This window comes from Phocoena sinus, chromosome 1 (assembly GCF_008692025.1).
Source record: "Phocoena sinus isolate mPhoSin1 chromosome 1, mPhoSin1.pri, whole genome shotgun sequence".
In the NCBI taxonomy this organism is placed as follows: Eukaryota; Metazoa; Chordata; class Mammalia; order Artiodactyla; family Phocoenidae; genus Phocoena; species Phocoena sinus.
The window spans coordinates 119,829,864-119,856,934 of record NC_045763.1 but is presented as its reverse complement, the minus strand read 5'-3'; the positions used below and the strand labels follow the sequence as shown (position 1 = coordinate 119,856,934).

General features: G+C 36.8%; 1 protein-coding gene across 5 annotated transcripts in view; it reads right to left on the bottom strand.

Annotated features, from left to right (window-relative positions):
- Positions 1-529: 529 nt before the first annotated feature.
- Positions 530-27,071, bottom strand: part of UAP1 (UDP-N-acetylglucosamine pyrophosphorylase 1) — a 39,545-nt gene continuing 13,003 nt past the window's right edge. Inside the window, exons 3-12 of one of the 5 annotated variants that reach the window (XM_032621165.1) lie at positions 21,563-21,767; positions 19,314-19,489; positions 17,781-17,953; positions 12,818-13,011; positions 7,574-7,714; positions 6,585-6,773; positions 5,965-6,027; positions 5,412-5,462; positions 1,873-1,939; positions 541-1,117 (exon numbers count right to left, since the gene is read on the bottom strand). In XM_032621165.1, coding sequence (XP_032477056.1) covers positions 1,025-1,117; positions 1,873-1,939; positions 5,412-5,462; positions 5,965-6,027; positions 6,585-6,773; positions 7,574-7,714; positions 12,818-13,011; positions 17,781-17,953; positions 19,314-19,489; positions 21,563-21,767 — 1,352 coding nt within the window. In that variant the 3' untranslated portion in view covers positions 541-1,024. Of the gene's footprint in view, positions 1,118-1,872; positions 1,940-5,411; positions 5,463-5,964; positions 6,028-6,584; positions 6,774-7,573; positions 7,715-12,817; positions 13,012-17,780; positions 17,954-19,313; positions 19,490-21,562; positions 21,768-27,071 lie in introns of all 5 variants that reach the window. The other 4 variants (XM_032621175.1, XM_032621186.1, XM_032621157.1 and 1 more) reach the window with 4 other exon arrangements.

The window sequence follows — 27,071 nt, the reverse complement described above, 5'->3', positions numbered from 1 at the left end:
GGATGGGTAGCAATATTCCTGGTCTCTATTCATTAGATGCCAGTTCTACTATCCCACCCTCTCAGTTATGACAACAAAAAATGTCTCTAGGGCTTCCCTGGTGGCGCAGTGGTTGAGAGTTCACCTGCCGATGCAGGGGGCGTGGGTTCGTGCCCCGGTCCGGGAAGATTCCACGTGCCGCGGGGCGGCTGGGCCCGTGAGTCATGGCCGCTGAGTCTGCGCATCCGGAGCCTGTGCTCCACAACGGGAGAGGCCACAACAGTGAGAGGCTCGCATACCGCAAAAAAAAAAAAAAAAAAAAAATGTCTCTAGACATTGCCAAACGTCCCTTGGAGGAAGGCAAAACCATCTCTGGTTGAGGGCCACTATTATAAAGTGATAGGAGGATAAAGTTCAAAATTAGATATTCATAAAAAAAAAACTAGAAGATTACAGTCACAGAGGTATCAATTTGATTTTTTGCATTATCTCGAAGTTTCTCCAAAGATTCACATTTTCCCAATGGAAAATTGGGTACAAGGTTACAAACGACACTCCAGAGACAAGAAGAAAAGTTCAATTTATTGTCCAATCATTTTCTTAAAAAAATTTAATTTTTGATAAAATAAAACAAACTTTTAGTACCATAGAAACCTTTCAACATGTACAACGACATATTATTACTATGTACAGCTTCAAAAACAAACGCTGCCAGCTCCAAGTAAAGTGATGCTGATGAACACCCTGACTACATGTAAGCTGTAGGAAATTTCCTAGATGGCCAATGTGTTCCTTAGCTTGGAAAAAAAAGGATACAATTGAAAAATATAAATAAGACCTTCAATCAGTTGAGAATCATAAAAACACTTTCTGAAGTTCAGTCATCTGGATCTTGGGGAATATGTAGTAGTTACGAGAGTTCAACAATTAAAATGAAAGCCTGTGGATATTGAAAACTGAGTATTCCAGGAGAGGTCCTGTAGGTTCACAGTCGGTCTATCAAAAATAAAAGCTATTCTTATTGTGGTGGAACTTGGTATCTGGCTCATATACCATTCTTCACCAGCTCATGGACTCCATTCTCATCAATGATTAAAGGTGCGTGGAATTCTTTATCTGCCACATAACTTTCTAGTCCCTACAAGAAGGGTTGAAATGAAACACAGTTAGAAATTTGGTGGACACTAGTCATGTAATGCTGGACTTAATGGCTATAATAATGACTTGGGTTGAGATACAGAATTTACAAGTCAATAAAAAATCTACTTAGTTTACTTTTTAAACTGGGCTTAATGACCTATTTATGGAATCATAAAACAAACAACAAAAAGAGGGAAAGTTATTCTGATTATAATAAAAGTTTTAAAGTTAATAAGATGATAATCATTCTTCCTTATAATCATCACTTAGTAGAGTTAACATTCTAAGCAAGGTGGCTGTTTCTGATGCTAGAAGTGAACAATCTGACAAGGATCTCCAGAAAAAAATATTACGTATTAGAATAAAGGGGTCCCTACATCCCCCAGTCTTAAAGGTGAAAGTATTAAGCATATGAACAAAACAGACCCACTGAAAGGAAAAATTACATCACACTAAAAAATGACAGACGATTTACCTAAAAAACAAGGATTATTTTTTAAAAGCCCATTGCATTTCAATGTGTAGGTGAAATGAAGTAAACATTAAACATTCTGTTCATGGCAACTAATGGATAGATGCAAAGCCATAACAGGAACTCTCGAAGAGAAGGTTTCTCATTCCCAGGACGAGCTCCTCAGGGCAGGGCCACTGGAAAATGATGTGTCTTCTCTAAGGACAACTCTACTTCAACATAAAACAATATCACAATCCTACTTCTAAAAGAACAGGGAAAAAAGCAAAAAGCAAACTTACTTCTCCAGCATAGGAGATAAGAGGAGAGATTTCACATTGTATTGGTACATCATTGGCATCCTTCAAGCTAAGAAAAAAAATCAGACATGGTAAAGATTCTGCTTCCCATGTTACTTGCCAGAGCGAAGATACAGACCATAATTTCCCTCTGAGAAACCTGCAGATAACAAAATTCTCCTAAACAAACAGAGCAGGTCCTACCTTCATGATCACTTAATTCCCTGAGGAGTAAGTTAACATGAAATCATCATGGTCCAAAAGACACTATCTGGGGTAATCACCAGTAGCTCTTCAAAGTACTTCGCCAACATTGATACACTTACCCCCTAATGTACGTATCATTTTTTATCATTTCCAAATTTTAAGTTCATAGACAAGGGACTAGTTACTGAGTACGCACTGTGTTCCAGGCTCACTGCGAGGCATTTTGAATCCTTCGTATTTGATTTTAACCCCTGCCACAGCCTTGCATGTTACGTACTAATGTTGACCAACATTCTAAAGCTGCACTGTCCAAGACAGTGGCCACAAGCCACATATGGTTATTTAAACTTAGATTAATTAAAATTTTAAAAATGAATTAAAAATTTAAAATTCAGTCCCTCAGTCATAATAACCACACTTCAAGTGTTCTGTAGCCATAAATGGCTAATGACTACCAAATTGGATAGCACAGATACAGAACATTTCCTTCATTACAGAAAATTCCATTGGACTAAACGGTCAGTTAAATTATTTCCCAGTACAGCCCAAATCTCCTAGATTAGCTGAGCTGATTTATTCAATGTTTCAAGGTGCTTCTCGGTTACTTTCACCAAGGTCCCTTTTTTAAGAGCTAAGGCAGAATGCACCCAAGTGAAGGCAAGGCCAAAGTCACCACTTGCTTCCTCTAGATCACGTTCTAACATTTACAGCCACCTGCGATCCTGAGTTTCTAAATTACGTAACACAAAAGTCAATAAACAGTGCTTTTAATATGCTTAAAGTCACTAACTTCACTAACTTTGGTGGAGTCAATAAAATCAGAGGGCTTCTGAGGTTAGCCACACCCAATCTTTCTGTCAACAGAACCATTTAGTGAGCCTTCAAGGCACTCTATACCCTACTCCAACTCACTTGTCCTGCTACTTCCCACTCAAACCAGCCCAGACACATGCACTTTAGATTATTCCAAGTCATTCTCAGCTATGGTCCCTCTAACTATCCAAATCATACCCACCCTCCAAGACATAACTCAAGCCCCAACCTTCCTTTGACCAATGCATTTCACAGTGATTGCTCTCATTCAGTTATTTATAAAAAAATAAATAAATTTATTAGACATGTGATAAGTCACTGCCTCCTAGGGTAATTATTATTTACACCACACATTTAACACATACTGCCTGATGACGTTACTTAACTTTTATGTATGTGCATCTTGAATCTCCCAGTAGGCTGTAAGAAATGACTTATTTCTCTTGTGTAAGCTACTTCAGCACCTGGGATACTAACAGTACCTGAAGGTCTGTGTGCAGGCCTACAAACGCTTGCTGGCTGAATGAATAAACGAACTATGAGGGTAGATGGATGGCAGACTAATTCAGGTAAAAGATGAACTAAAAGATGGAGCACATATCTCTCCAGCCAGAGTTGCAGATATGTATCAGATTCTATCAAAAGAGCTCAAGAGATCTGGTCCAGACCCTCTGGGGCAGCTTGGAGTCCTATAAAACCAAATGGGAAAATGAGGACCCATTCCACTGATAAGATGTATATAACCCAGCCCCACCTGAACCCCTAAAGGATTTGGTGTGCCAGGAACTGAAGGTGTTTTTGAACCGGAGGAACACATAGCCGACCTGAATATAACTTCCCTTCTAGTACCACAAAGATCCCCCAAAAAACTAAGAAAGTTGGATGCCCGAGAGGAGAAAAGAGACGAGCTCCCGTCACCAAATGTAAAATCTCAGGAGATAGGCAAATCAGCCCCCAACAGCCCTGTCCCCTAATTCTTTAGTCAAGCATCCTTCTGGTAGCTAACTCTGTTGAGTAGGTATTCAGGTAAAAAATAAAAATAATGTCATTTTGTCAAAATTCAGCATCCTTGCTTCCATTCTTTCAGAATACCTCCAAGCTGTTTCTTCTCTCTTTTATAAAAAATACGTTCTTTCCATCTCTCATTTTTAAGTAATCTTTTCTACTCTATGAGGGCATCCTTTAATGCTAAGAATTTCAGCAGGACTTATTTCTAATTCCATGATCTCATTTGGGGCCAAACTTTGATTTCAGTTTAACTATTCAACAAATGGTTAAAATGAAGTAAATTGGGATGGGGGGAGTGTGAGATAAAAGAACCCAAACAAGAACTAAATAATGTTTAAAACTTTTTGTATCTTAACTGAGATAGCTGGATGTTGTTTTCGGTTGTATAATTAAGAAGTTGTTTCACTTAACAGGTTAAAAGCTGTGGTTCAATCAGAAGGAAATTTAGGGTCAAAAATTTATTTTTTTAATTGTAAAAGCAGGTTGCTTCCACATATTAAAGACGATGGATGGGACAGAAAATGACAAAGGGCACTGCGTCCCAGCTGCCATGGCATGAAGGGCAATAGTTAGCTATGGCTGCTATAAGAAACTAGCCAGCTCTGTGAGTCCACTTCCTTGTCTCCAGGGCCACATCCCAGAAACAATGACACTCACAGGGACTTGTCTCTACAGGGCAAAGATGAGTGGCACAGGCAGGAAAAAACATACAGATGAAACTCACATCATTGCCACTCTATTTCTGAGAAAACCCCCATCTCCAGATCCTTGGCTATGTACACATTTCCCAAATTATCTTAAAAACTTAAAATTCAAACTAACCTTATTACTTTTAAAGTGTAATAAGAATACCAAGCTGTCTCTTTAGCTATAAAGATAATAGCTTTTTCAAACTCTGTCAGTACCCAAACAAGAGAGGATACATGCTACTTCTAGCTAAAAATTATCAACCATTAAGACAAAAAGACACTTTCTTTAGGAGCAGGAAATAACTGACTAAAATTAACACAGAGAGACGAAAAATGGAGCTGTTACTATGAGAATAAATCAAAAGGACAGTTTTCTCCACGTTAAGAGCCATCAAATATGTCAGGAGTAGTTAGCCTTTATACTGACAGCATATATCCAATTTGATAAGACACATCTGCAGAATGTTATTTTTATCTAGCTTATGCTAAAAGGGGTACGCTGGGATCCAAATTTGTTCTCCCTGGCCTGTAACCTGCTCTAGATTTTATCTTTTACTTGTTAACTTGTCACTACAGGCTCAAATACCTATGGTCAAATTCTTTAGAAAAGCATGCTCCCCATTTCCAGCATGCACTGAGATTCTGAGTTAGTGTCATCCAGCGAGATACCTGCCACCAAATAAGCAGTACCCCCACCAAAGCTTCAATCATCCACCCCCCCCGCCAGACCACCAAAAGGCAGAGAGCACTAAACTACAATGCCAGTTAGTATGGAGGGAAGCACAGCCCCATCACCATGCACTGCAGGCAGGCTGGTATATTTACTTGTGATTGACATCAGCTGTGATGGTCTCTGACTTTCCATTTGTAGCACTGCTATGTAGGAACAAATAAGCATTAATGGGAAAGGAAACATACCAAACAATAAAAATGAAGTGGAACTGCAAAATATACTTGACTGAAAGGCATGTATTTATGGTAAATTATAAACTTGGCAAAGGAGATCTGAGGGGGTAAAAAAAAACGAAAAACAAAAAACTCAATGGTCAAAGATGAAGCATGAGGACAATATGACATGGCACAGAGCAAGCCTGTTGACAAGACAGAGCCTGAAAGTAGCCTTGGACTGCGAGACAGTCTACTACTGCTCCTTCTTGTAAAAACACAGTTATGGACCAGTAAGTTCCAAGGCCCAATGTTCTAACCTTTACCAAGGCATTCTAGCGCTTTTGTGCATACAAACAATCTTTTTATCCCTTAAGAATATAAATTATACGGCAGAATGTTTTTTACAAAAGTATAGAAACATCGAATGATTTAGAAAGGGGAAATTCTAGGTGCCAAGAGGTTTTATCAAAAAACATAAGACGTAACTTACTTTATCTCACATTTGAATAGCTCCAAGGATCTTCTTTTTTTTTTTTTTTTTAATTCTAAAATCCTAAAACATTTCCAAAGTTTGAGTATCAGTGAATGTAAGTAGCATGCACATCCCTTCCTGGCACCTCCCTCAGCAATCTGAAAGTGCCATGGTGAGAACTGAAGTACGCCTATGTCTCATAGGCAGCCTGTGGGTGGCAGGTCTTTTGAGGGTTGGAGGGCAGGGGCTCGTAGATAGCACTTAAGTGAGGCCACAGACATATGGGCAGCAAAAATCAATCCTCTTGCACTGTGACATAGTGGCCTCTGATGGACTTTAACCATGGGGCACACCAGAAGAATTACCTTCTGACCATCATTCAGTAGGAGTCAGTTCACTGACACAGTAGAGAGGCATCCAAAAAACCAAGAGTTTTAGAAGATTCCTCTTTAAGGGGAAGTAAAGCTACTGTTCTCTTTGTAACAGGCCAAGCCTTCATTACTTCACATCAGGATCTGCCCACAACAATACTCTGCTTTTTTTAAAGTTCTAGGAATACATCAGAGATAGAGGAAAAAGAAGTCCAAGAGGAGAAGCCCAGGAAGCGTACACACAAAAGAGAAAAGGCATCAACCTACCGCGGAATTGCTGGGAGGCGAGAGCCATTTTCATCTATGAAGTGGCCCCCGGCATTGAGGACCCAGCAGTGATGGAGGGACATCAAAGCATGCCTTGCAGTAGTGGGGTTGTCCTTCCCATTCTGACTGTCTGCATTCTTCAGTGGGGAAAACTCATCTTCCCGTAATACTTCATACACCACAAACTTCCTAGAGTAGAACCATACAAACACTGCTTTATTATGAAATAAAACTGTGCACACAGCTTCTGACTCCTCTCTATATAGCTAAGCCTTTGGTCTTCAATTACAGTCTCTCTTAATCCAATTTCAAACGAATGCTGAAAGAAATAATGTTCATCCCTGGATGAAATAAAGTTGGAATTCCCTTCTTTCTCTCTGCAAAATGAAATATTATTTCCAACCCCAACAATAAAATACTTCATCTAATCTTAAGTCAGATTAGAAATCTTAATACAAAAAGATCATATTAGTACCTATTCTGGAACAAAAAAAAACAGGCAAAAAGGATGATTTAGAAACGTATATAGGAAGATTACTCTTCTGCATTTTCATATTGGTCAAATTCTGAGACACAAATCTCAACATCAATGTGATCTTTAACAGAGAGCTATATAAGATAAAAACATGTTCACTGAAACATTTACTCAGATCAGTAAGACATCCTAAACACAAAATGGGCCAATTCTCTATCTCAACCTTTTCTGTCTCTCAGCCAAAATAAGTGACTTTAACAATTTTGCAGGAGAGTCAGATAATAAACTAATTGAAATTTTTAAAAAAGTACTCACAGGCAACTCAAACCATATTCTTGGATTGGTGGTTTCACACTAGAGGATGATAATGAGTCAAAACTATACACTCACGATCAAAATGCCATAACTGACATATATGCTGTCAACTGTTTTCTGAAAAGAGTGTTCTGCCTAGAAGAGTAAAGGGCAACGTTTCAAGACATACTTAATCTTACTGATGCTATTCGAAACATACTTTGCAAACTGGAAGATGTCAAAGACAAATTTTTCCATCTTTATTCCATTTGGTTTGTCTGGCTTAATTAACTGCCCCTGGGAATCCACATATGGAATCTTCTTTTGAGCCACATGGTGCTGCAACTGAGGTTCATAAATACTAAGTAGGAAAAGACAAAAAAAAAAAAATCACTTTCCAAATTTAAAATGCCAGAGAATCTGATAAACATACTCAGGAGCAAACGCACCAACAATGAGTACTAAGATCTCAAAGGGAAAAGCATTTGTTAAATTTCAGTTCACGTTTAAATGAAGAGACTTCCCTATTCATTTCCTTAAATTAAAAAAAAAATCAAATCATGATCTCCAAAATAAAAAAGTACACACACAGCTCACACCAATATCTCTCCCATGATTTCCATGTCTTTTATAAAATGTTCCATTCTTCACCCCAACTTTCCCAACTGAGATACCATCAAGTGTTAGATGGAAAGATGAGTATTTATAATACTTTGGATGAATTAATAACACAGCTACAAAAAGCACAGTGGAATGGGAAATATTTTGGGACTGGAGTTGAAATTCTAAAGTAAACCTGAAAATGGAAATCAAAAGAAAGCTGGAGTAGCAATTCTCATATCAGACAAAACAGACTTTAAAGACATTACAAAAGACAGAGAAGGACACTACATAATGATCAAGGGATTAATCCAAGAAGAAGATATAACAGTAAATATTTATGCACCCAACATAGGAGCACCTCAGTACATAAGGCAAATGCTAACAGCCATAAAAGGGGAAATCGACTGTAACACAATAATAGTAGGGGACGTTAACACCGCACTTTCACCAATGTACAGATCATCCAAAATGAAAAAAAAGTAAGGAAACACAAGCTTTAAATGATACACTGAACAAGACGGACATGACTGATACTTATACGACATTCCATCCAAAAACAACAGAATACACTTTCTTCTCAAGTGCTCATGGAACATTCTCCGGGATAGACCATATCTTGGTCACAAATCAAGCCTTGGTAAACTTAAGAAAACTGAAATCATATCAAGAATCTTTTCCAACAACAATGCTATGAGACTAGATATCAATTACAGGAAAAAAACTGTAAAAAAATACAAACACATGGAAGCTAAATAATACACTACTAAATAACCAAGAGATCACTGAAGACATCAAAGACAAAATCAAAAAATACCTAGAAACAAAAGACAATGAAAAGATAACAACCCAAAACCTATGGGATGCAGCAAAAGCAGTCCTAAGAGGGAAGTTTATAGCAATACAGTCCTACCTCAAGAAACAAGAAAAATCTTAAATAAACAACCTAACCCTATACCTAAAGCAATAGAAGAAGAAGAACAAAAAAACCCAAAGTTAACAGAAGGAAAGAAATCATAAAGATCAGATCAGAAATAAAGAAATGAAGGAAATAACAGCAAAAATCAATAAAACTAAAAAATGGTCCTTTGAGAAGATAAACAAAATTGATAAACCATTAGCCAGACTCATCAAGAAAAAAGGGAGAAAACTAAAATCAACAGAATTAGAAATGAAAAAGGAAAATAACACCTGACACTGAAGAAACACAAAGGATCATGAGAGATTAATACAAGCAATTATATGCCGATAAAATAGACAACCTGGAAGAAATGGACAAATCCTAAGTAAAGCACAACCTTCTGAGGCTGAACCAGGAAGAAATAGAAAATATAAACAGACCAATCACAAGCACTGAAATTAACACTGTGATTAAAAGTCTTCCAATTAACAAAAGCCCAGGACAGGATGGCTTCACAGGTGAATTCTACCAAACATTTAGAGAAGAGCTAACACCTACCCTTCTCAAACTCTTCCAAAATACACTGGAGGGAGGAATACTCCCAAACTCATTCTATGAGGTCACCATCACCCTGATACCCAAACCAGACACAGATATCACAAAAAAGGAAAACTAAAGGCCAATATCACTGATGAACATAGATGCAAAAATCCTCAACAAAATACCAGCAAACAGAATCCAACAGCACGTTAAAAGGATCATACACCATGATCAAGTGGGGTTTATCCCAGGAATGCAAGGATTCTTCAATATACACAAATCAATCAATGTGATACACAATATTAACAAATTGAAGAACAAAAACCATATGATAATCTCAATAGATGCAGAAAAAACTTTGGCCAAAATTCAACACCCATTTATGATAAAAACTTTCCAGAAAGTAGGCACAGAGGTAACCTACCTCAACATAATAAAGGCCATATATGATAAACCCACAGTCAACATCATTCTCAATGGTGAAGAACTGAAACCATTTCCTCTAATAGCAAGAACAAGACAAGGCTGCCCACTCTCACCACTATTATTCAACATAGTATTGGAAGTTTTAGCCACAGCAATCAGAGAAGAAAAAGAAGTGAAAGGAATCCAAATCAGAAAAGAAGAAGTAAAACTGTCACTGTTTGCAGATGACATGATCCTATACGTAGAGAATCCTAAAGATGCTACCAAAAAACTACTAGAGCTAATCAATGAATATGGTAGAGTAGCAGGATACAAAATTAATGCACAGAAATCTCTTGCATTCCTATGCACTAATGATGAAAAATTAAGGAAACACTCCCATTTACCACTGCAACAAAAAGAATAAAATACCTAGGAATAAACCTACCTAAGGAGACAAAAGACCTGTATACAGAAAACTATAAGACACTGATGAAAGAAATTAAAGATGATACAAACAGATGGAGAGATATACCAAGTTCTTGGATTGGAAGAATGAGCCTGTGAAAATGACTATACTACCCAAAGCAATCTACAGATTCAATGCAATCCCTATCAAACTACCAACTGCATTTTTCACAGAACTAGAACAAAAAATTTCACAATTTGTATGGAAACACAAAAGACCCCGAATAGCCAAAGCAATCTTGAGAAAGAAAAACAGAGCTGGAGGAATCAGCCTCCTGCACTTCAGACTATACTACTAAGCTACAGTAATCAAGGCAGTATGGTACTGCCACAAAAATAGAAATATAGATCAGTGGAACAGTATAGAAAGCCCAGAGATAGACCTACACACCTATGGTCAGCTTATCTTTGATAAAGGAGGCAAGAGAATACAATGGAGAAAAGACAGCCTCTTCAATAAGTGGTGCTGGGAAAACTGGACAGCTACATGTAAAAGAATGAAATTAGAACGCTTCCTTACACAAAAATAAACTCCAAATGGATTAAAGACCTAAATGTAAGGCCAGACACTATCAAACTCTTAGAGGAAAACATAGACAGAACACTCTATGACATAAGTCACAGCAAGATCCTTTTTGACCCACCTCCTAGAGAAATGGAAATAAAAACAAACAAATGGGATCTAATGAAACTTAAAAGCAAAGGAAACTACAAACAAGATGAAAAGACAACCCTCAGAATGGGAGAAAATATTTGCAAACGAAGCAACTGACAAAGGATTAATCTCCAAAATACACAAGCAGCTCATGCAGCTCAATATCAGAAAACCAAACAACCCAATCCAATAATGGGCAGAAGACCCAAATAGACATTTCTCCAAAACAGATAAACAGATTGCCGAAAAACACATGAAAAGATGCTCAACATCACTAATCATTAGATAAATGCAAATCAAAACTACAATGAGGTATCACCTCACACAGGTCAGAATGGCCATCATCAAAAAATCTACAAACAATAAATGCTGGAGAGGGTGTGGAGAAAAGGGAACCCTCTTGCATTGTTGGTGGAATATAAATTGATACAGCCATTATGGAGAACAGTATGGAGGTTCCTTAAAAAACTAAAAATAGAACTACCATATGACCCAGCAATCCCACTAGCGGCCATATACCCTAAGAAAACCATAATTCAAAAAGAGTCTTGTACCACAATGTTCATTGCAGCACTATTTACAATAGCCAGGACATGGAAGCAACCTAAGTGTCCTTCGACAGATGAATGGATAAAGAATATGTGGCACATATATACAATGGAATATTACTCAGCCATAAGAAGAAACGAAATTGAATTATTTGTAGTGAGGTGGATGGACCTAGAGTCTGTCATACAGAGCGAATTAAGTCAGAAAGAGAAAAACAAACATCATATGCTAACACATATATATGGAATCTAAAAAAAAGGTTCTCATGAACCGAAGGGCAGGACAGGAATAAAGACAGAGACATACGGAATGGACTTGAGGACCCGGGGAGGGTGAAGGGTAAGCTGGGACGAAGTGAGAGAGTGGCATGGACATATACACACTACCAAATGTAAAACAGATAGCTAGTGGGAAGCAGCTGCATAGCACAGGCAGATCAGCTCGGTGCTTTGTGACCACCTAGAGGGGTGGGATAGGGAGGGTGGAGGGAGACACAAGAGGGAGGGGAAATGGGGATATACATATGCACATAGCTGATTCACTTTGTTATACAGCAGAAACTAACACAACAGTGTAAAGCAATTATACTCCAGTAAAGATGTTTAAAAGAAAAGTAAAGCTGAGTAACTTTTTAAGAAGTAGTCATCTTAAATGTCTAAAAAGCAATGAAGTGAAGAATCAGATATTGAGAATGTCCTTTATTTAAAAATCTGGTGTGGGCTTCCCTGGTGGCACAGTGGTTGAGAGTCCGCCTGCCCATGCAGGGTACACGGGTTCGTGCTCCGGTCCAGGAGGATCCCACATGCCGCGGAGTGGCTGGGCCCATGAGCCATGGCCGCTGAGCCTGCTCATCCGGAGCCTGTGCTCCGCAATGGGAGAGGCCACAACAGTGAGAGGCCCGCGTACCGCAAAAAAAGAAAAAAAAACAACAACAACAGATGTCTGCATCGACCTCCAGAAATTCTGATTCAGTAGATGTAGGGTAGACATCTGTATTTTTTAAGGTTTCCAGTTGTGGTAGAGAGAGGGTATTCCCTTTCTTATTCTTTGCTTCTCCAGAACCTAGCACAGTTGGAGGGAGGGAAGTAAGAGAAGAAGAGGGAGAACTGCTTTGGACTCCAGTTAATGCACTGAGGAGAACGGGCTACTACTAATTTGCACTCGATGATATATCGTACTAAAAACAACTACAATGTCAGGTAAACTTCCATTTGATAAAGATGCTCATCAGAAAGGAAGATGAATCATGTACGATATGGACTTGAAGTTTCTTCCTACTTCTCAAGTGACTTAGCTTCGAATTAACAATAAATAAAAAATTTTAAAAGCCCCCATCTTGCGCATACTTGACAACATCTCTCAGAAACGGTACAGTGAAGAAATGGTTGGCAATGTTCCCCGCATTGAACAGCAGTCGTCCATCTGAGCTTCGTTTTTGAGCCGTAGACAGAGAAATCTCACTATATTCCACCACCTGGTATACTCCATCTACTCGGCAAACCACTCCAACTGGTTCTGTAGGGTTCGTTTTCTCTACCACCTGCCACCAAAGGAAGACAACAGTAGAGAAAGAAATTTAATCAGGCGCTGCACTGGAGATCTGTCATTTTCCAAGATCACATTTACAATTTTACTTACTTTATCTTTAAGGTATTAAGTCCAGAGGAATCTTCAGATAATCATCTATCTGAAAAGAGGTAAATTATCTCCCTCCTATTTATCATCTAACTAAACTGTACAGTAGAAAGTCCATCATACACATAGGGCCCAGAAGAAATCACACTGGACTGGGAATAACTAAATGAGGAGTCTACGCCCCCCCCGAATATGTTTTTATTACTGAATTTATCCTTAACCACACTCAACTACTTTGAGAATAAATGAAACAAAATCTCTCTGAGATTCACAAAACAAGAGAAGTAAGGCATTTTGCCTCTCATTTTGCACAAATCAATATTTCATTTGAAAATGGTGTTTCTTTCATTTTCATTCATGAATACAGCAAATTCCTTATGTTTCAGGGGCTTGGCTAGGAGGTAGGAGGGTTAGAGCGGGCAGGTCACAGGGTTCCACTCCAACTTCAGTCAGAAAAGCCCACTCATATTTATGTTTTGCAGGCTAGGTTTTGTTTGAAGTAAGAGGTTCTATGCTTTTTTAAAAAGTCTGAAAACCAGTGATTTGATAATCTAGCAAAGACTCTCGGATGATCAGGGAGCTGAGAGAAAAGTATTTGGTCAAAATCAGAGGGAAAACATAAGAGTATGTAATTTTTAAAAACCTCACAGGTGATTCTGATACCCCACTACCCTAAGCATATATCACTGACCTAAATTAAGTGTTTAGAATAAAATCATGAAACAACTGTATGCAATGCACTAATAGAAAACCCAAGCCTCAGATGAGATGAATATCCAGCAGAAGAATCAAACAATTAAAATATATGAAGATACTATTTTTGCCCTGTTCGATTAACAATTCAGCATATTCCAGAGTATTTTGAAAAATCTGTCCCCACTTTGAAAAGTCTATCCAAACCATACATGAAATTATATCAATAAAATTAAAGATTTTCTTCAGCAACTGATCTCTTAAAATAAATACAGCCAGTGGTAGTCCCTTCCAGACAACTAAAGCCAGTATTGAGCACTTAGTTTACACAGCAATTAGAGATATAGGCACTGAGTGTAGCTCAGTGAGGCTGGGCTACTGGATACGTAGGCCTGCTGTGTAGTTTCATTGTCTGCTGCCCTGAAAGGAGTACAGTATTCAATGAAAAGAAACCTTCTACCACAGAAGTGGATTAAACTGGAGGGAAACATACAGCAAAATTATTTAAACCAATCATGGACCTATTTGCAATTCTAGTCTATCACTTCACATTCTCTACAGTAGGTATCTCAGTAGACAGGGAATCTGGAATAGATTCCTCCCATTCCCATTAAAACACACACACACACACACACACACACACACACACACACACACACACACACACGAGGTTTGTTTTCCAATCACTTCTATACAACCCTACTCCTAACCAGCCATGGAAAATAAAAATAAGCATATTCACACTTTACTTCCCAAGTGTTAATCTGCCAGTAAAAGGTTTACTTTTATAACAACTCTGAACCTCCAAATACTGTAAAAGTCCAGATTACAAAAGAAAGCATTTGTAAAGTACATGAAGTTGGAAGTCAGTTTACATTCTACAGAAAAGATTTACAGCATAAAATTAAGAGGTCTCTTGATTTCCTACAAGTTAAATCCTGAAAAGCTGAGTTCAAAGTAACACTTCAACCTCAAAGTTACTGCAACTGCTTTACAAAATCATCTTTTCTTTTTTTAAACATTTTTTAAAGGAATTTTTTTCTTTCTTTTTTAAATTTAATTTATGTATTTACTTATTTATTTTTGGCTACACTGGGTCTTCATTGCTGCACGTGGGCTTTCTCTAGCTGCGGTGAGCGGGGGCTACTCTTTGTTGCGGTATGTGGGCTTCTCATTGCGGTGGCTTCTCTTGCTGCAGAGCACAGGCTCTAGGCACGCAAGCTTCAGTAGTTGTGGCACGCGGGCTTCAGTATTTGTGGCTTGCAGGCTCTAGAGCGCAGGCTCAGTAGTTGTGGCACACAGGCTTAGTTGCTCCACGGCATGTGGGATCTTCCCGGACCAGGGATCAAACCCATGTCCCCTGCATCAGCAGGTGGATTCTTAACCTCTGTGCCACCAGGGAAGCCCTAAAATTATCTTTAATTAACAATCATTCCTACTCTCTCAGCTATGAACTTTTGTAAACCACTCCACTAAGTCTTTTCTCAAGGCTCTCACTCCATAAAAAATACTTAATTCACCAAGACAGGAGCCTATTAAAGAATTAAAAAAGAATTCCCTGCATAGAATTCTACTACACACTATGAATCACTCCCTAATTTAGGTGTTTTTAAAAATATACTTTAACATCTTGATTTTTTTTAAATTAAAAGTGTGGGAGGACAGATTATATAAATGGTTTCTACTATTTCTAAAAGTTTTTAACATATACCAGTCTTGTAATATTTCGGTTCCATTTGAATATGTATTTATGCATTCATTGAGTGACGATTACATTATATGCCAGACACAGAACTAAGCAGGAAGACTGAGACAGGATTTGTCCTAGAGGACCCAGGGGAAATGGAGAAGAGAGAATGGTTATATTTACATTCCTGTATGATTAATATACTCATAAAAGTTGGCACACCAATTCAACGCTTTTTGAGCTGCCAGCAAGAACATAATTAATCTAAAGAATTTGGCTTTATAAATGTGATATAATACTAAGAATAAGGGTTGGGAAACAGTTCTAATCCTGCCTCTGCTAATGTGATGAAGGACCTTGAGCCTGGAACTTATTTAGTACTGGAACTCAGAGTGTCCATTTCTGAGATCAAAGGGGTTGACCAGATACATGATCTCTGACGTCCCTCCCAGGTTCAACATTCTCTAATCACTTAGAATTTAAATTGATTCTGAAGCTCAGAGCAGTAAAATTTTAAGTTTCCATTTTAGAAAGAAGAGTGACACCAAGTGGAACAAAGTCAGAAATACAGTTTTGTTTTGTTTTTTAAAGCTTAGTAGCTACGTAATTAAAATCCAATGCACTATTTCTATTACAGTTTAGTAGCTATTTACAATACAGCACAGATACTCATAGAGTACTGAAATGGATAGAGGTCTTCAATCAATGAACTAAACCAACCCTTTACTTTCAGAGTCAGGAGTCATCTTCTTAGGTCTACCAGCTTATTCTCTCAAAACTTGTACTAGTAAATTTAAGACTTCAGCTTCTGTGACTTTGCATTAGATTTGTAGATTAATTTGGAGTGAAATTACATCTTTGTAATAGAAAATTTCCAACCAAGGATATGATATGTCTCTTATGGCAGCTCTTCTTTTAAAATTCATATATTTAAAATTTATATGTAGTTTAATTTGTTTTTGTCGGAAGCCTATACGGTTTTTGCTTCTGGGAAATAGGTCTTCCCTTCATGTTGATTATAAAATTATTCTAACACAACACTGTAAATCAACTAAACTCAAATAAAAAAATAAAAATAAATAAAATTATTCTCAACTTTCTTCTATCATCTTTATGGTTTTTTTTACTTGGTAATGCCTTTGAAATTGATCTTGGTATGAGCTCTGAGGGAGACATTTTACTTTATTTTTATCCAGTTATCCCATTCATTTCCCCCCAGTGAGTTGAAATGCCATCTTTACGTGAGTTTGTTTCTGACTGATCTGTTCCATTAACCTATCATTCTATTCTGGTTTCAGTACTACACTCCTAGTTATTATATTTACAACCCATTTTAATATCTGATAGATTGTCTTCAACCCTCTTCCTTCCTTATCATCATTTTTTTACAACCTAAACTTTATTTATTTTTAATTTAATTTTAAAATTATTTATAATTTTTTTACAATCTAAACTTTATTTATTTATTCTAAACTTTACAATCATTTTGTCGAATGTCCCCAAAATAGTCTCACTAGGACTTTGATCAGGATTGTGTTATACTTTAATTCTGTGAGAACTGATACCTTTACAGATTTCCAGGAAAGTAATATTTACATTAATATTTTCAAATCTTCCAAAGTGTTATTAAGGTCTTTCATGTCATAAAGGCAAGTCTCTTATATTATCATCTATGCAACCAAAAAACAATGCTAAAAAGAACTATGCCAAGGACAGCTGTATTATATGGCATTACAAACCTCCCTCTGTCTCAATATCAGTATGTTTGTGGTCATTCATGCAGTTATTTAATCTCGTTAATTGTCCTTATCCCCTATCTGCATATTTCCATCTTATTCACAAGACTATCATGAGTTACCCTGTCAAATGCCTTACTGACGTCTACATCTGCTATTTCTACCATATTTCCTTTACCTACTACTCCAGTAACTATCATAGGAAGAAACTGGGTTAATCTGATCAAATACAACTTGATATTAATGAATCCAACCACTTGATATTAATAAGCCCATCCCAGGCCTAGTGGTGACCATTCACTTTCCCAGGTACTTACAAATCATCCTCGTATATTTTAAACTCTTACTTGTGATGGACTAAGCATACATCATTACGTCTAGAATCAAATGTTGCCAATTTAAGAAAAAAAGTGGGTGAGGGACAGTTTAGTTACTTTAGAAGATGAATGGTTCTAAAATATCCAAATCACCCTAATAAATCTAGTTTGACTCCTGGAATGTATATACTGACAAGAGAAAGACCACTTAAAGCCTCATTATAGTTGAGAAAGGCATTACCTTTGCTCCACAGTCTGCTCCTTTCTGAATGCAAAATCCAATGAACCGTGGGTCTGCCACTTTTACTAATATGTTGTCAACACAATAGACATGAATGCTCCAAATGCCTCTTTGCTCCATATCCTCCACGATATTCTGGGCTGCAAGAGCCCGATAAAGACCACCATTCCCATCTGGGAAACAAAATAGCCTGTTAGTAGCACACCAAAACTCAGTGTGACAGTAACCCAAAGATTGTTTAATGTTTCTCAACTGGGATGAAGATCTCTGAAAACCAGTTTTACATTACAGGGCCAAGAAAACTGAATGTTCATAAGGAAGGATTCAGGTGTCAAAAAGTTATACTACGTGATTTTGAAGGTAATTTAGCGTAAGTATAATAACATTATTAATGTGGGGCTAGGCAACTCCAAAGAACATACTTTTCTTTTTAACTCAGCCCTTTTACCAATTTGGCCTATAATATATTGTGAAACATAAAATTCTTTAACAGGCAATATTTTTTTATAACATTTCAAGTTAGCTCTGTATTTATAGCCCCAACACTGACAATTTCATCCATCTCAAAAATAAAAATACATGAGTATTGATACCAAATGATTCGTTAAGAAACCAGATTAATATGAAGGTCTATGGTGATTTAAACTAAATATATGCAAAAGCCTCTTCTTTCCCCATCTATTTTTAGTGCTGCTTTAATGTACTTCTTCCATCAACAACCTCAGCTACAGCTTAAATGACAAAAAATTAGACAACTTCACAAAACAAAGCTAAAAATAGTAAACTCTTCCATTAATTAAAAAGAATTGAGTGGGGGGGAGAAAAAGAGTTGAGATGAAATAAAAGCCTACACCTGCAAAGCCCCACTGTAAATACTGTTTTTATTTCCTTTCAGCCTTTCCTTCAAGAAGAGCTTCACATAGATGAGAATCAGTTGACACATTTACTTTATATTATAGTGGGATCATACTTATGGTCACTATATGTGGCTACAGAGGCAACACACTGCCCAATCCTAGGGATGCCATTAGCAAGCTACAACTGTGCAGGTAGCTCTGTATTTCTCATTCTCTTACTTAACCTACTGAAACTATTTCGCTTTATCAATTAATATCTCCACACAATTATTTCAATACTGTTTAAGAATTAATGCTACAGGTAAACTATAATCTAGCCTCTTATTTTTTAAGCAGCAGATGGTTTCCAATTTTTCACTACAATAAACAATGTAGCCATGAACAATACTGTATATAAAATACTCTGAATGCTGCTCAAATTGCTCTCAAGAGCAGACATCCACAGAAGTATAAAAGCATATCCATTTCACCCATGGGCATTTCCATTTTTTTAATCATTGCCAAATTTAAAAATAATTAAAATATTAATTTTTAACATCCAAATCACCGTATTAAAAAAATATATATCAAAACTTAAAGAGCTACATATCGTAAATCAACCGTACTTCAAAAAAACAATTTAATGAGTTGTGTTACCACCACTTCTAGTCACCATTAAATAAGAATGGTTACAAACCTGGAGCCATAGAAACCTTGTTCTTCTCTTCCAAAATAATTTTCCCATCAAAACTCATAGCAGGCAGCATTCCCTGCTGAAAAAAGATTACATTCTCTTTTTTTAAACCAAAGTACTTGTGCTTTGTGAAGAATTCCTTTGTAGATTCCATTGTTCTGCCACTGGTCATTATATACCTTGCAAGAGAAAAGTAAATCTTCTAAGCCATAGCACTATGTGAAAGTCTTGTCTATTTCCTAAGCTAAAGAAAATTTTTGAGGGCACTGTTTATTGTTTTCACTTCCTTCATCCTCTTCCTGGATAAGGCAGCATTAGCTGCTACCCAAGGGGAATTTCTTCCAGTAACTTCATCAATCCTCATGTATAAAATAAATCTGTAACAATATTAAAACATATCTCCTGCAACAGAAAGCCTACAACTGGCTCAAGTAAACATTTTAGAACTCTGAAAAGTGTATTCTAGGTTGAAATCTCCTATTCTAGTAATAGGGAGAAAAGGATAAATGTAATACATTCTAATTATCTCTTATGGTTCTTTTTACAAAAAAATTGAAATGGAATCTGGGCTCTGCTCACCCTTTATTTAAAATCATAAAAGTGTAATTATACTCTCTGTTGTCACAAAAATCCAACCCATGCCACTGTAGCAAAAGAGAAAAAAATTCTATCTAAAACCATAATTAGTGACTACAATAGCTTTTCCCCTTACTAAAATGTAAACCATATATAAGTAGGGATTTTTGTCTGTTTTGGTTCTATCTGTCTCGGTTCCCAGCACCCAGAAGTAGGTACTCAATTAATATCTGTTAAATGAAGAACATTATATAATTTCCCAGCACAGTCAATATCTGTCTGATTAACAAATTATCCTGGGTATTATGAGTATTATGAACCCTGGGCACAAAATCTTTGGGTATCATGATTTAGATGACAAAAGAAGTGACTAAACTGTTCCACATAAGAAAAATAAATTCTGAGCTGTGAGGAGAAAGAAAAAGAAGAAAATCCAACATGATAGTGGGAGGCCAGGGCTCTAAGTAGAATTTTGGCCACTTAGAACACAGACGTCCTTCAAAAATCCCTGAGGGAATCAAAATGAAGAAAATAGTTCACAGCTGGCCAATACCAACCTTAATAGCTAGAAAAGCTGAGGAAATTACAAAAAGCCTATTTTTAAAGGCATCAGAGAGCTACAAAAGCAACATGGATTAGAACTAAAATTCAAGAGAGTGAGAATCTTTCAAAGGAGAGCTAAAGATATGCAGCTGCCTTTTCCTGGGGGTATTTGCTGATCTGGGGTAAAGGCTAGTGGTAGAGAATCTGAGCTTGGACCAGGCAGAAGGGCAGAGAAACCAGCAGAGTTTTTGTTGGTCACCTGGAGCTAAAATAACAAGATTAGGGACTTGAGGGATTTCAAACGCACAGCTGGTTTCCCCCTCAAAACATGCTAACTTCCAAAGCTGCTCTGAGAAACACATTCAAGAGCTAAATCAAAACCTTTTAAAAAACAGAGCAGAATTTCCTGTAATCTCTTGGTGTTTAGAAGATGAACACTGGCCAAGATAGGCCCTGAGGACCTGGCATACTATCAGAGACTGAGAATCCCAGTTTGGCCCACAGCAGAGAAATCAATGGGGTTTCAGCTGGTGTGTATGGGAGAAAGGTGAGGTTTCAGGAGGACTAAATAACCCAATACTTAAGGATATGAGTTTCTAGAGTGAGAGAACCCACTGAGTGCCCACAGCAGTGACTGAAAATAGATCCATACCACGTCGTCATGAAATTTCAGTTACTAAAGATAAAAAGAGACCCCAAATTCTTTCAGAGCAAAAGGGGGGAAAAAAAAAAAAGACTGGGAATCAGAATGGCAATGGACCTCTCCAAAGCAATGCTGAAACAATAGAGCAATGCTTTCAAATTTCAGAGGGAAACTGATTTTCAATCAGAAATTCTATACATAGACAAAGTACCACTCAATATGAAGTTTCTAGACCACGAGAACCATCTGAGCACCCAAAGGTACTCAGGTAGGGATTAAAAGTTGGAGGTGAGTATATATTGCTCATTAAGGCTACAGTGATTATCTATCTAGCTGTAACACATATTTTAACATATATAGTAAATTATAGCTCCCAAGAAAATCTGTAGTAACAGGAAATACATCTGCCTATGAATAAAGTACATATGCATTTTGAATATTATAAACCAATACATGTTCAGACACTGTCCCATAATGAGAAATATCTTACCACGGAATGATGCATTTGTTGCCATGATATTTTTCAGCTAACTGTTGAAGCTTCAGGATACGCTCTGCTTGAATCTGAAAAAGTGTCTTATGGGATGGCAAACCAACATCATACATCCCCTTGGGATATGCAACACCAAGTCTTGTCCCCTGCCCACCAGCTAGAAGAAGAACTGCTACTTTGTTCTGAGAAATCTGGAAAAGTCCTAAAAAAGAAAATACGTGTATCACTCTATAATTCAACACTTTAGGATTACATATACAAAGGTAGCTGCAAAGAGTCACCCTATCTGCATAAGGTGTAAAGACAAGGAATTCACAAGTAATCATGGATGACTATCTTGTTAATAAAAACATTTTTATTATTAAAAAATTAAATTTATATAACCCAACCAAACACCAAACAATGAATAATATACTTTAATGAACTAATAATTTTTATTCTGATAAGGTTGGAAGGCAAAGACCAAGAGATGTTATAAATGTTATACAAGCACTTGACAACTTATCAGATGTGGCAAGTTAAGAAAAAGATAGGATAAAAGCAGATCCCTAGGCTTCAGGATGAATGATGATGCTATTAAATTACCTCCAGCTGATCAATCAATCAATAACAATTAATCAGCCAATGAGGATGTAAGTATACTAGACAAGCTACCATCCAGTAAATGTAAAGAAAAGAAACCCTGAGTTGGGAAAGCAGTGTAGTGCAGCGGTTGAGAAGCCGGGCTCTGAAGTCAGGAAAGCTGGGTTTGAAACCCAACTCAAGTGAATGAGCTCAGGGGATTTGCCTGCAAAAGGGCATCAGGAGACTTTGTGGAATGATGGAAATGTATATCTGACTGGGGTGGTAGTTACATGGGTGTGTAAATTTTCTAAAAACTCATAAAACTAGTGCATTTTATTGTATGTAATTATACTTCAGTAAAATTTATTAAAATGCCTTTTTTTTTAAATGGGTCATCTATTGCAGCTCAGAAGGATGTGACACGGAGTTTTTTTGAAACTGTAAGTGAAACTATAAATGTTATTAAGAGACAGAGGCTCTCACTTTTGATTAAAAAATAAAATAAAATAAAATCTTGCCATGTACCATTTCTAAGAGCCACCTCATAACTCTAAGGTAGACAGCTTCAGCACCAGAAGGTAGAGTAGCTTATGGGAAGAGGCAACATAGAAACTGGATCTCTGGGAAGCTAGAAAAGCTGTAAAAGGTCAGATGTGATAAAGCAATGGTTGATGGCTTTTGTTCTATTTTCTGAATTTCATACTTTCATTAAAATTCTCAGAAATTCTATGAACAAGGCAGGCCACTATCCACAACTGTAGGCCAAGCCAGAGGGGGCAATGGTGGCCAGTATCAATTATTTTTTACATCTTTAGGGAATGCAAGTTTGTCTAATTTACCAGCTTTAGGCTTTACGTGTTTTTGATATATTGGGCTTTCCTAAAGCTAATATACTAGTACATTGTGAACTTAAAGAAATATTCTTAATAAATCCATTATAAAATCAGAACTGTCCTGATTCTACAATCTGTCTTCACCAGTAACTAAGTACAGCCAAGGATGTTATGCAAGAACTTTCTAGCAATTTTTTCAATCAAAAAATTTAAAAGCACATTAGATATTTCCATAATTCTCACCTTTGATGTAAAGCTGCGAGCTTAGCTATCTGAGAATTAATTTTCTCTCTTTCTTCATTGCCTATAACTAGATTGTCCTTGTCCTTTTCTCCATGGCATTTCATTGTACCTTATCAGAGTTTGAAAATAAAATACCAGGGGTAATGTTAGACTCCAAAATAGTAACTAAAAATCTAAAAGGCAGGTATAATTTTCCCCATTTTAGAGATAATAGGCTCAGATGAGTTAATGATCTTGCCCAAGGTCACACAACTAAAAAGTGTGAATCAGGATTAGAACTTGACCCCAGGGCCTATTCACCAGCACTGCACTGCCCACAAAGGTCTCTTATCACACCCAAACATTTAACAGATAAATTACATAGCACCATAATTTTTAGGGGTGTAAACTGTCCTTCCTATTTCCTTCTTGCCCTTCCTACTCTTTTCCACTGAATTCATGAGAGGTTGTGCTGCCTTTTCTTATCTATCTTACCCATCACCCTACATGGAAAAGCTGCTGAGCCGGGAAGAGCCCACATTCTCCAAAACTTGCTGAACACTGAATTTCTAACAGCATTCCAGCTCCGTGTTGTGCTTAAACACTCCCCACAACCACCATGTAACGAAGACTGGCTGAGATGAAGCAATCTGAAGGGAACAGGGAACCATATAAAGCAGTTTTGAAAACCATTTTACATTTGGTTATTCCTTGAGTTATGAAAGAAACTATGGTTTCTAGGAAATAAATTTAACTCTGCTGTCACTGACCCAAAAAGCATTATTTTAAAATACAGGTCCACAATCCCTTACCTAAACCAGATTTATTTCAGCATTTTATTTCAGAATGCAGAACTCTTCAAAATTTAGAAAAGGAATATAGTACATAGACAATATGTTATATTTTACCCCAGCAGATCTGAGACAGTACCTTATAATCACATTAAGTGGGATAAAAAAAGTTTATCAAGTCTCATGTCTGTTCAGGTCAGGTTTCACACCATTTTAGAATGGCAGACAAATAACTTCAGTCTGTCTGGACCCTCACATACCACCAAAGGTGCTGGAATCAAAAATATTTCTAAACATGTTCCCAAAAAGTCCCAGATAAATATTCTGGACACAAAGGTCTTTGTTTTTTTGGTACTATTTATTTTCTTTATAGAGCACATGTGTTTTAAGTTGTACTCTTAATATGGCTCTAATCATCCTTCCTGCCTTCTTACTTTTACCTTCGGTCCAAAAGTAAGTTTCTTCTCTCAGCTCCCTTACCTGTAAAAGGTAAGAGCCACACTCCCAGAGTCAGCTCCACATCTGAGCTCCTGCTTGCCAGATGGCCAAGCAACAACAACCAGCACTTTCCACAGATTCTTACTGGTTATCAAAATATCACTGTATAACCTTTTCTCTTCCTTGGATCAGTTCCCTAAACTACTGCTTCATTCCAAATTTCCAAATGTTTCCATTCTAAAGCTGTGCTAACCAACAGCTGACAGTGGTCTCTTTCTTCATTGAAATAAATGGCATGTGTTTATTTCCTAAGCCCCCAACAGCCATACTTTCTCCAATTCTTCTTTCCATCTGTGGACCTGATAACCCATCTAATCACTATGTCTTAAAAGTAGCATTGAGACCATGCTTGCCAGGGGTACATTTCCAGGCAGATCTACATTTACATCTCATCTCCATCTAGCCACAACTATTATAATGAATTATAACACAATCCATAAATATTTGTGATAAAAAGGTGTCTCTGCATTAACTTCTACCTGCTGTATGCATCTCACTTATGAACAGAGAAAAACAAGAGGAAAGAAAGCAGTCCCTAGAGTATCAAAGCCAGCTTCAATTCAAGAACTAAATAAATGTAGCTACAGCTGTTGTTAACAATACCAAATCGTGTGGGGCTGAAGTATTCATCCATTTCATCTGTGTTACTACAATAAAACTGCAATGTTTATCAAAAGTGTGTAACACATAAAGTAGTATGTCTTATAATGACAGATAAAATACTTCTTGAAATTAAGCAGGCCAATAAAATTCAGTAAGCCTTTTAGTTACATGGCAATATACATGATTTCAAACTGTATGGGTCATACCATAAATTTTACACAGGCAGCATTGCACCTATTTGAAAAATGTTAACTGATTATAAATGTATTTAACCCATGTGACAATTAGGAAATTATGAACTTCTATCCCAAAACTTCTGCAAATATATGGAAAAAAAAACCCTGAAAAGTACATTACTATATAATCTTTTCATTACAGGTCACTAGAGTTAATTACCTTCCCACAGAAATCAGGACCTAACACACACTAAATCAGAAGTTTAAAAAAATCAAGCCAGAATGGGCCATTTCCAGGGCAGGGGTGTACCTCTCTCCTTGGGGAGTCATGCATGTTAGCCCAACAGAGTCCGAGCACTTTTCCTGATAACATTTACAACAAACAGAGAGAAGAGTTTACAGTGGCCTCTCACAGGTCAACTGCTTCCTGGATAACTTCCTGCTTGGACTAGCTCCTCTCATACATACTCTTTGATTTGGGCATGTGCCTGAAACAAGGAGGTTGGCACAGGTGCTTCTGATGTAGAGCATTGCCAGAGCTTTCTATCTAAACTTTCAGCACTCCTGGACAAGGGATGGGGTAAACAGGCTTTTCAACTGGTGGAAATGAAGAAAGACTATACACGAGAGAGAAGATATTTTAAGTCTAATTTTTAATCACATTTTACAGGTGAAACAATTATTTTATGGATTAACTACTTCCCCAAAATATTAAGCACAAAAAGTAGACTAATAAGGGAAATCTCTATTTGAACTGGTTTCAGATACTGGGGGATTATTGTGAATTTCACTAGGTATAATAATGGCATTGTAATTAGGAAGAAAATGTCCTTATACTTAAGAGATGTATACTGAATTTTATGAGGGTAAACATAATGTTTGCAAGTTGCCTTAAAATACTACAGCAGAGAAAAATGAAAGAGGGATAGATTAAGCAAAATTAACAAAATTTTGATAATTATTTAATTAAGGTAATGCATATATAGAAGTTCATTATACTATTTTTTGTCCCCAAATATCTGCTTCCAAATACGCTTGAAATTTTTCATAATAACAATTTCTGGAGCAGGCTACAAGACTATACATAAACTATAATCCTAATGTACGTGTATATATATAAGAAAATACTATAAAATATTACTAGTGAGTATTTATCTCTGGATTGTGGGACAGCAGAGATTTATCTTTTTTCCTTTGTAATTCTTAGTATTTTCCAACTTCTCCAAAATAAGTATGTGTTACTTTTAAAATAAAACAAATCTATTAGAAATATCACTGCACTAGATTTCAGGAAATGCAGAGGAGGATAATGTTATGAATACATTTTTTCTAAACAATCCATTTACTTTTCTACAATGCTATATAGATTAATTTTTTAAATGTCTCACAGGTTAAAAAAGGGCTAACACTGAATATTAATTTCTTATTATAACACAGAATTACAAGATTGTTTTGTGCTCAGTTTAAGCATGCATTTCTTTTCATAAAGAACGGGATTTTTTTTAAAGCAAATATATTTTCCCAGTGTGAATATCTTTTCTAAAATGATATTCTCATTGAAGCTTCTGAACTACTTCTTCCAAGATCTCAGTTTTGTAAGATAGAGGTTTTTCAGTTACCCCTCTACGTTCCATTTTCTACAACTGGCCAGAACACTTCAAGAATTAAATCAAAACAAGATCTCTCTTCAATAAAGAGCACAGTGGTAGCTTACGTATTTATCCTTAACCAATAATTTTCCACCCTAGGTGTTAAAATGTCTAAGGTCAATAGCCACCAGACACTTTGAAATTATTGTACAATGCTTTTATTTCCCTGA